Genomic DNA, 11140 nt, shown 5'->3' with positions numbered 1-11140 from the left:
ATGGGGAGAATGTGCAAACTCTACAGTCACGTTAGGCTAGAATCGAACAAGCGTCCATGGCACTGTGAGGCAGTCCCGCTTACCACTGCGCCACCGTGCCATCAGCCACTTTCTTTTGTGTCAAAATTGAGAGAGCTGTCCTACACTTGCAGAATCATACTTTTCAGCCAATACCTGGGTGTGTCTTATCCCACCACTGTCTGCGTGGATTTCCTCCAGGTGCTCTGGTTTCCTCCGACAGTCCAAAGATGTGTGGATTGGCCATGATCAAGAGGTACGGGGATAGGGTGCGGGAATGAGCCAGGGTAGGATGCTCTTTCAGGGAGTTGGTGCAGGCTTGATGGGTCAAGAGTCCTCCTTCTACACTGTAGGGATTCTATGACTTTGTAGGTTTGACTGTCAAACTAATCTGCCCAGTTTGTTCTTAGTACATTTTTGCATAGCAATTTTATATAACTGGGTGGCTTCCTGGGTCATTTCAGAGGGCAGTTAAGAATCAACCACATAATTATGGGGCTGTAGAGAACACAACTTGGAATAATTGTGAGGACCTTTGACCTGGGGGCAAAGGAAAATTTGTAATTTCTTTTGAATATCTGTCAAATCTCTAACTGATTTTACGAATATCTTAAGTATTTAAGAGTTTGCATAAATTGTAATTTTTTTGGATAATAAATTCTGGTTCCTATGATCTGGAGACGCCTTGACTGGAAAAAGTACCAAAGGAAGTTAGTTAAGGCAGAAGCTGTGTGGATAGACACATAGGAGAGTCGCAAGACAGAGGAGAGCTGGAGGCAGAAAGCAATCAGCACTCAGATGCAGGCACAAAACAAAGCAAAGAGGCAGAAAGAGGTCACAGAATTTGTTTCTGCTTCGCAGCAAGAAGAAAAAAGAAGCTCTTGGTGCAACAATGGATGAGCAACCTTAAAGTAACGGAATCCTAATAAGTGGTGTGAATAGTTCAGGCATGTGAAGGAGCTGAGTTTGCATCAGAGGTCCAAACTGTGAATTCAGGACAGGCACAACCCAAATGAGAAAGGGTTCATAGAGTTTTGCTCGTCAGTGTTAACCATTGCTGGGTACCTTAGATGGAATACTGCTGTCGGTGAACACGGCAGCACAGTGGTTAGCACTGTTGCTTCACAGCTCCTAGGTCCTAGGTTTGATTCCTGGCTTGGGTCACTGTCTGTGCGGAGTCTCCCCGTGTGCACGTGGGTTTCCTCTGGATGCTCCGGTTTCCTCCCACATTCCAAAGATGTGCAGGTTAGGTGGATTGGCCATGCTAAATTGCCCTCTGCGTCCAAAAAGATTGGGCAGTGTTCCTGGGTTACAGGATAGGGTGGAGGTGTCGGCTTGGGTAGGGTGCTCTTTCCAAGGGCCGGTGCAGACTTGATGGGCAGAAGCAGAGTTGGAAAGGCCGGGAGATTGTACATGGGTACCACGATTACGCGGGAGCGTTTGTGGTTGCATTAGACGTATCTTTGTTGTATCAACTATTTCAACTGAAATGTAACTTTTTATTTGATGGATTAGTTAGAACATAGAACAGTACAGCACAGAACAGGCCCTTCGGCCCTCGATGTTGTGCCGAGCAATGATCACCCTACTCAAACCCACGTATCCACCCTATACCCGTAACCCACCAACCCCCTTAACCTTACTTTTTTTTAGGACACTACGGGCAATTTAGCATGGCCAATCCACCTAACCCGCACATCTTTGGACTGTGGGAGGAAACCGGAGCACCCGGAGGAAACCCATGCACACACGGGGAGGACATGCAGACTCCGCACGGACAGTGACCCAGCCGGGAACCGAACCTGGGACCATGGAGCTGTGAAGCATTTATGCTAACCACCATGCTACCGTGCTGCCCTGTTGCCTACTTAATGTTGAATTTTTGTTGGTTCTGATTTGTGTTAAAGTAAAAGTTAGAAAAGTGAAATCTTGTCGGTAATTTCTTTATTTGGGAGTTATTCAGTAAATTTGCGTATGTTGGTCTGTGGCTGCCCACTCAGAGATATTAACACAGCATGGACAGTACATTTTCTTTCCTGAAGGATATTAGTGAACCAGATGGGTTCTTCCAACCATCTGGTAATTTCACGATCACCATTCTTGAAACTACTCTTTAAGCTCAGCTATTTAATTAATGGAATTTAAATTCCCCCAGCTACCGTGGTTGGATTGGAACTCGTGTCTCTGAATCAATAGTCCAGGTCCCTGGATTAATAGGCAGTGACATAACCACTATGTTAGCAAGCCCAATAAAAGCCATTTACCATGAACTATTCTCAGCTCTATATGACGCGCTTACTATTGGCAGCCTCACTGGCGCACAGGATTGTGTTCAGTACTGATGATACTGCTCTCACATATATATAGAATTCTTGAAGATGGTGAATAGGAGGATCTCATTTGAGCAACAGTAACCTCCGATCCCCAGCACGAACCAGGACGATCTCTTGTTTTGGTTAAAGCATGATGTGGAGATGCTGGCTTTGGACTGGGGTGGGCACAGTAAGAAGTCTTACAACATCAGGTTAAAGTCCAACAGGAGTTTGTTTCGAATCACAAGCTTTCGGAGCGTAGCTGCCCTGATGAAGTAGCTACGCTCCGAAAGCTAGTGATTCCAAATAAACCTGTTGGACTTAAACCTGATGTTGTAAGATTGGTTAAAGTAGGGATCCCTCCGAAACCACAAATCATCAGATAGTGCTAGTAACAAGCAAATTCTAGGTGAAGGAGCAAGAGATATCAGCGTTGCTTTTACGTACCGACATGCCAGGATTGACATAGTGTTGACCTAAGGTGGCACCACCCACCACCACGTAATCCAGTGGGGTAGCTTGTAGAGTGGTGGAAAGTACTCTTTTTAAAACAAAACTAATATCGGAATCAAATAAACCACTGAGCTTTGCCAAATATAAATATTGTCCAATACCTTTTGAAAACATGAAAAATGATATAATTTCAAAGAGACAGTGAACCTTTATTTAATCACAGATTTTAGATAATAACCCATGTAAGGAGACAACCAGTTTTGTTACAGGGCCATATTTTATTGCAAAGAAAATGTTCAGACATGGTTAAAGAGGGAACAAAACCCAAATGAGGTCAGGCCCGTTAGTGTATTGCTCAGTTTCCTTCTGAAATTACTCTGCTTTGTTTCTAGGATGAATTGAGCTACAATTGACAGGATAGGTTTCCAGTTCTTCATAGTGGTTACCATTGAGAACTGCTGCATTCAGAGTTTTGACTTCTCTCCAATTCAACTCCCCCCATTTTGCATCAGGAACTGCCCGAGAATTCAGGCTCAAACTGGTCTTAAAATTCTCTCATGTCTGTCAAATAAAACGCATCACAGAATCTGGGGGTCATCGATAAACCGACAAAGCAAATGCCCAAGTTAACACAAAGCTTCTTAAATACAAGCAGCTGCCCTGTAAACAGAGTTAAAGGCAAATCATTTCCTTTACACGTCTATGTACAGCACAAGTTTATTTTAAATATCAAACTGAAAGGACAAGTCTCTGTAAACAGGATTAATCATGTTTGTCCTCCTGCATTGGATGTGCCATTATTTACAATCTGAGGGCATGATTAGTTCTTTTTCTTTGGACGCCAAACAGATTTACCACAAATTTATAATAATGAATCTTAAACATAATTGAGGCAAGTGATTTTTTGTGCTAAGAAAACGGTGCCAACAAGGGGCAGTTGCAGTATGCGGCGCAGTATTTGATCACCATACCAAGCCTTGCCCCCATTGCTATTTGCTCATCCCCAAACTGGCATCTGCGTTACCCGCTCTTTAAGGAGAGCATCGCCATGGGTGGCAAATTCCGAAAATGCTGTTTCCTGACAAATCACTTGCCTTGCAGATAACTGAATTCCCAGAAAAGGAAGATTAAAATGATTGAAGTACATTGAGATTTTTTTTCAACACAATGGGTTCTGCATCAGGTTCACCACACACCAAAGAAATTTAGGGGCCGGTTACTCACCCACATAGAGATTGTTACACAAACCTACATCCCAATTAGCAAATGGTAATAATGTCGTTTATAATGAGCCACTTCATTTTGCCAAAGGATAATTAATCAGAATGGGAACAATTTCAAGGAAAACATGAATAAAAGATGGTACAACTGCTTTAGTCCATTTGCTCTTTGCTGTTATCAGTGAAACTTTTGGTAGCAAATGAGAGAGAAATTCAATTAACTCTGTCATCACTTTACCTCAAGAAATGTTATCCTGACAACCAACAATGATCTTGCAATTCTCTCACGTCCACTCTCCTGATAGTACCGACTTCAACTGGGGTCTGGTTCCGATGGGCACTGTTCATTCACAACCAGCCCAACCTGGTCCTAGCACAGCACACAGGTGCTTGCATGCTTATATCTTACCTGATAAGTCTCAGCAGTGAACATGGAATATGAACCCTTTTCTGACTCCCTTCCCTCCTCACCGAGATTAGCTAAACCAGCCAGGTCTGGGAGTTTCTTATTTTGCATAGCTCAGTACCAAGGCAAGTGGTCTATTTATCGATGGAGGAGCCGGTATATAATGTACGATTACTCTTCCCCAGCTTCTGACTGCTGCCATAATGGTTTGAACCATCAACAAGCTGATGGTTTTACTGGAGGAATAGTGCACGCTGCAAAAATTCACTATTTGGTTATTCTGATCGCAACGTTGGTTTTGGGCAGAAAATCACACTGCACAGCAATGCTTGGGCATCAACTACTCAAATTTCACCATTCGCCAAAATAAACGGTGGGTGGCCAGTGTCCAAGTTATTGCTAGACACTCTGGGTGGGTCAAGCTCTCAGGTTTTCAGAAAGATCATAGTCCACCCTGCCCAACTGACTTGGCCTCACAAATTAAATAACCAGTTTTTGTGATTTTGCTTGAGGTAAACAAACACTCACATTACTCGCTTCTTTTGTTGACCCAATGCAGCCCCACCAGCTTTTAAAGATGTAATTTCTGATGCAGCACTGAGATAGAATTTCCTTCACCATCCCCGCCAGTAAGAAGATTTGGTAGAACTGATTCCACAACTCGAGTGCTGTACATGGAGGGGAACTAGGAGTAGCAAAGGCTGTAACCTGTTGAACTGCTACCAGCTGAGATGCTTTCTCAACCCGTGTGTGTGTGTATGCGAGTTGGAGATTTATTGTTAAAACTCTTCCGAGCATAGGGAAAGGCAGGGTAAGACAACGATGGATAGAGGTGGATCACAATGGTGAGCAGAGAGTGGGAATTCAGGCACATGTTACTGATCTGGGATACAGCTGCTGAGATAGAGACGAGTGGGCGAGGTGATAAAATATCCCTTAAAACTGAGCTCAGCCACAAAAAGAGAATGCCCCAACAACATACTGCACACAATCTTTTATTTATTTTCCCACACATTGGAGTAAACAATATCCAGTTAACCACCTCCCCCACCAAAATCGACATACCCACACAGCAGAATTAGTGATTAGACTGGATTCCTGAAAATTAGAATAAAATAATACAAGTTAGCCAAAGAATGTCAATGGTAATGACGTCCTTGGGGTACAACCAGCTCAGCAGAGTGCACCTGGGACACTCAGAATCATTGTACAGAACCTGCCACTGCACATTTGAGAGAGATGCAGGTTAAAGCTAGTGGATGTCATTGTACCTTTCAGTGTCTATCTGTATGAAAAAACAGTGCTAATAATCTAAAATCACCCATCTGACTGAGAAAAGGAATGGTTAAAACTGAAATCTAATTTTTAAAAAAAGGATATGAAACATCTTTAAAGTTGGAAGCAATATGTGGCACAGGAAATGTGTGGAATGTCCACCCTTCTGCTGCGGAAAGCACCCAGCAGTACAATCGGATATCACTTTCACACCTGAACTGTGTTGGTCATTGCATCACACTGGGTCCAGCTGTGGCCTGCCACTGTATAACTGGGGTACAGTGCAGATCTCTCACAGTACAGTGCAGGTGAAGTAAAGATTGGTACAGGTCTATCTGGGGAGGTGGGAACACTGGAATTTGAGATAGACTTGAGTATCTCACAACATGAACATATATTAAGTGCAATTTACACCATAATGTATCATCACCAATATACTGAATTAAACCACTGATGTGCAAATTCTGATGTCCTAGTGCTGGACAAAAAGAGCACCCATTAAAAAAATCAATTTTGCACGAGCACAATGCTTGTTTAAAATAGAGTTAAATCCATTATCATAGATATAAATGATTAATTCTAATTTCTGTTTTCCCCCCTCGCCTCAAAGAAGTGCAGAATCCTTATCAATAGAATGAACTGAGTGGAGCCTGAACACCATGAAAGCCAGGGGTGCTTTCTCCTTAATCCCAAAACAGAACTACAGTGAGCTATGATTTACGGGGAGATGGGAGAGCGGGGTTCGGAAGAGAAGGAGGGGAGAGGAAAGGACAGTGGGATGATCTGGGGCAATCAACTTTAGTGCGTTCCTTTTTTTAAAGAAAGTGAATCGTTTAAGTGTTCAGTTTTTAAAACACACATGTAGAGACCTGGAAGTAGCCATGGTGATTTCAGTGGGTGCTGGGTGCCCGAGGGTGGACATGGGCTGCAGGTGCCCGAGAGTGACATAGTGCCAGAGGGTGGCACAATGCCCAAGGGCATGGGCTGCATTGACTAGCAGGTCCTGTGTCTAACCTGCTGTGTCTCACAGATCAACCAGAATGATAAATTACATACAAATTCAACCAGATCAACTGATTCTGATGATGGAAAAGGGATCTCATCTTGTTGAGCTTCAATGCTTTGTACAAGACTTGTCGATTTCACTTTTATTTATTTCATGGGAGGGGGTTAAATGGCTTAGAATATTTCTCTGCCTGGGTGAATTAACTGTTATTTGGTCTCTAAACTGGAAAGGGCAGAGCTTAAAAGGCATAGGACTCCTCGGTTTTTCAAAAGAAAATAGCAAATTTAAAAACTTGCACTTGAATTTACAATCTTTGCAATTAAACAGTACATGCTGATCATGCCTGAAGGAATTATTAATACTGTGGCTCCATCAATGGTTCAGGTAGAGAAGAAGGTTCCTCCTGCTTCCAGTCTGATGTGTGTGTTCACGCCCACTATTTTAAAATTGAAAAAGGCAGAATATAGTGAGGCAGAATGGAGCTGACTGGGTAACTCTCCTGTCAATCACATTTGGAGCCCATATTGCTGTGACTGGGATTGACATTCCACACACACACGCTGGAGAAATAATCCTGCTGCACTCTGGAGACCACTTGCCTTCAAACTCTGCTCCAGCTCAGATCACAAGTGTGCTATAGTTTGAGTAAATAGAACCCACAAGCCCCGGCCTACCTCCAGTTTATTGGTTAATGCATTAGTATCAATGTTTGCTCCGTTTAAATAAGAAACTTTGAACAAAGGCGATAAAACAAGATTTTCAGATTTGTGCCTACCAACTCCAGTGACCGACATCTAACATTGGTCATCCTGTGACCCCCCCATGTTGACATAAAAAGGCAGTAGTAATAGGTCAAAGGACAGGCAGCAAAACAAAAACAAATGAGAAGCCAATGAAAGGCTGAGCAAAACAACAAAGCCCCAGGATCAGCAGCAGGGCCAACATGATTTATCATAGTGCAAAAATTTCAATCCCCAACAGTTCCCTCATTCCTCACCTGAATGCAGTGAAGGTTTAAAACCAAGAGCTCAATGCATTTAAGTTGCTTGCGGCAGTTTTGTGAATGAAAAGAATTTGACGGTCAAGTTTGGGAAGCAGGTCACCAAGGCGAGAACTTTAATTGCGAGGCAATTTGTGTAGCCCATCCCTACACACGGGAATGATTACTACTCCATTATTTGATTGTTTTCTGAAGATTTTTAGGATTCAGCCCTTTTTTGGTACTGCCCTATCTTCTATCCAGGTCCTTCAAATTGTGGCACAACTGGGCCTCAAATTACAATGGTGTGTACCCAAAATGACAAATGGTGCACCTGATTTTACAGTAGGATTTTAGTAAACCTGTCACCATGTCTACTTAAATTCAACCTCATGGCACTTTGGATATCGGTGAACAACCTTCAAGCAAGGCCAGTGTGATCTGAGAATACCTCCCACTGCTCTGGTTAATAATATGTCTGATTTGAATTCTATTGACAATAATTTTCTTTGCCACTTCCAGTGAAGATGTACCAGTGCGATCTTGTTGCTCACCAGAGTGCGGGACGCTAGTGTTGTCCATTACCAGCACAGAAACAAACAACACTAGAGAAAGTACATCATGATGAACATAGCTAAAGTTTTCTCTACTCTGTGTTACAATGTGCCTCGGCCTTAACCCAAGGAAAGCAGCTACTGAAGCAGTGAGACCTTTTCCCCATTGCCCACACCAGTCAACCTTGTGCCCAGAAGAAAGCCATTTGACAAGAGATCAGTCCACACTGGCTCTCTGCCAATGATGCTGTTGACTTTTAAATAGTGTATGGCAGTGCAATTAGAAAGAGGGACAAAGAATGTACACACACTGACTGAGTTCACTGGATAACATTGTAAACTATGGCTGCTGGAGAAATGCCCAAATTTGTGTTGACTGGAATAATGTTTATTCCTGTGAGAGGAAGAATGGTTTTAGATAAAGAACAGAATTTGATCAATGTAAAGGAGGAGGAGGAGGAAGGGAAAGAAGTATTTTCCAGAAACTCATGTAAGTGTTGGTACACAAGCAGATAATAAAACACTCTCTGGACCAGAGAAATGAGTGTATGCGGCTCGCCAGCTGGGTAAGCAGTGATAGTGCAAAGGCTTTACCCTTCAAAGACTTTACCCTTTGGGGGCATTAAAGGGAACAATGATCAGTGCAAAGACTATAGAATGTGAGATAAATGGAGGGGAGACAATACAGAACAATGATCAGTGCAAAGAGGAATGAGGGGGACCATTGGGGGACAATGATTACTACTCCATTTTGAGGTTCCCACAGGCCTAGAAATTCTACCCAATTAACACAGGAACATTGCTCAGCCTGCGTATTGAGTGTGTGAGTAGTGGTAAAGGACTCTGCATTGCAAAGGCAGTAGGGTGGCCCAACCAAAAGGGCTCCACAATTCAGTCAGTCCCACAGCTGGCAATCAGATAGTTGAGTGCACAATGTCCATTGACTGGTGGCCCATCACAGACAATAAGCTGTCTCTGTGTCACGTGGGTGTTTCCTCTCCAGCTGATCATTACGCCCTGCCCGCCGGTGCCTGATTTCCAGGTGTTTGTTCTGTACCTTCTCAAAGTGCTGCAGCAGTTCACTATAGTCGATTTCTGAAGGGACTTGCTTGTTGGGGGTTGTGGGCTTCTCACTGGGCCTGGAAATCAAAACAATTTCAGTCAATGCAAGACAGATAGGAGGAGATTAAACAGACATTATTGCTGGGATAAAATCCTGAAACTTGCATCCAGCAGCATTATCAGAGGATCACGTGGACTACAGCAATTCATCACCTCAGGGCCAATTACGGATGGACAATAAATGTCATCCTCCTCAGCCACACCCGTAGCCCGAGTGAATTTAAAAGGAAAACCCAATTTTCCGGCTGAATGAGGGCTACTGGGGAAAGTTCAGACATTGCTGGGAGTAGATAGCTTTCTTTAAGTTAGCATTGGCAGTTCAGTTCAAACAATTTCAACAAGTATCTCTCCAATGGTATGAAGAAACCTAGTACCGTAACTCTAATTTGGGCTTTAGTTCAGATGGGTTGACGGGGAGTTGTGGGATACCAATAGGGTAACACAGGGATATGCACTGTAGCTAACTTCTGCTGCACCAGTTCTGAGAAACTACTTACAGAGTCAATGAGAATGCAGCAGTGAAGGGGGCCCTTCAGCCCAATTTGGCTGTGCTAGTTCTTCAAGTCAAGACACTCTTAATCCCCTTCCTTTGTTCTGTTATTTTTATATATTATCTTTTCAGCTAACCAATTTCTTTTTTAAGTATGATCTATTATGACCCCGGACCAGGCACAAACAAAGTGTCTAGGATACTGGAGAGAAACCTCAATATTTTATTTTAATTTTGTACGACTATGAGGAAAGGAGCGATTTCACCACAAAATAGGGATATGGTATATTTAATAAACTTTATTATTAACACAGTATTAAAATATCTTTGACATCACACCAGAAAATAGCTTAAACAATGCTAATCAATTTAGTGACACAATAACCTAAACTGCTATCTTTACTTCACGCAAACAACAGAACCATCTCAGTACCCAATCCACTTTAAATACATTTAACACTCAAGAATACTTGCTGCAAAGAGATGTCTTGATACTACACTTTGAGAAAGAGATCTTTTAACTGTTTTAAAGAAAGAGAATTGAGCACATCAGAACAATGCAGGATCTCTAGCTGAAGTCTTCAGAAACTGCCCTCATCGTTTGACTTCCATCTCCAAACTGCACTGCCTGCTTTTCTGCAAAATGCCTGGTACTCGCGTTTCTCCCATTAGTTACATCATCTGACCAAGCTGAAACACCAGGGGCGGGATTCTCCGTTGCCTGACGCCGATATCAGGAACAGTGATCGGGCGGAGAATGGCTCCTGATGACAAAATCGCGGTAGGTGACGGTTTGACACCAAGTCGCAATGCTCCACCCCCTCCAAATCGGCATCGGCGAGACGCACGCTACGCACAGTCGCAACCCCGTTGGAATGTCATTAGCGGGCCCACCTGTTATGCTCTGCCTCTAATGGGCCGAGTTCCCAACAGCCTGGGCCATGTATGGTCTTAGCGGTCGTGAGCCTGGTGTGGCGGCTGCGGAGAGAGAGAGAGGGCATGCGGACAGTGTCCATCACCGCCATACGCAGCCGAGATCCGTGCTGCCGGCCGGGGGGCTTCTGCCGTGGCTGGGGGGGGGGGGTGGCCAGGAGGCGGGCTGTGGGGTTGGGGTGAGCAGGTACCTGGTCCAGTACAGCCGGCGCTATCTTGTGGAGGGTGTAGGCGCACACCTGGCTGCAGCTGCGCATATGCAGCACGGACCCGGCGATTCTCCAACTGTTTTCCATGTGTTCCACAGATGTTTCACGCGGTGCTGGTGCTAGCCTCTCACTGGCAGTGGAATCAGTGACGGTGTCACGCCAA

At 43.9% G+C, this 11140-nt stretch overlaps 1 protein-coding gene across 3 annotated transcripts in view; it reads right to left on the bottom strand.

Moving 5' to 3' along the window:
• Positions 1–5388: 5388 nt before the first annotated feature.
• Positions 5389–11140, bottom strand: part of vac14 (vac14 homolog (S. cerevisiae)) — a 413902-nt gene continuing 408150 nt past the window's right edge. For 2 of the 3 annotated variants that reach the window (XM_038807077.1, XM_038807078.1), the window contains one exon: positions 5389–9362. In XM_038807077.1, the coding sequence (XP_038663005.1) occupies positions 9179–9362 (184 nt within the window). In that variant the 3' untranslated portion in view covers positions 5389–9178. The remainder of the gene's footprint in view (positions 9363–11140) is intronic. The other variant, XR_005461858.1, reaches the window with a different exon arrangement.

This window comes from Scyliorhinus canicula, chromosome 9 (genome assembly GCF_902713615.1).
Source record: "Scyliorhinus canicula chromosome 9, sScyCan1.1, whole genome shotgun sequence".
In the NCBI taxonomy this organism is placed as follows: Eukaryota; Metazoa; Chordata; class Chondrichthyes; order Carcharhiniformes; family Scyliorhinidae; genus Scyliorhinus; species Scyliorhinus canicula.
This window is presented reverse-complemented; position numbering and strand designations above follow the sequence as displayed.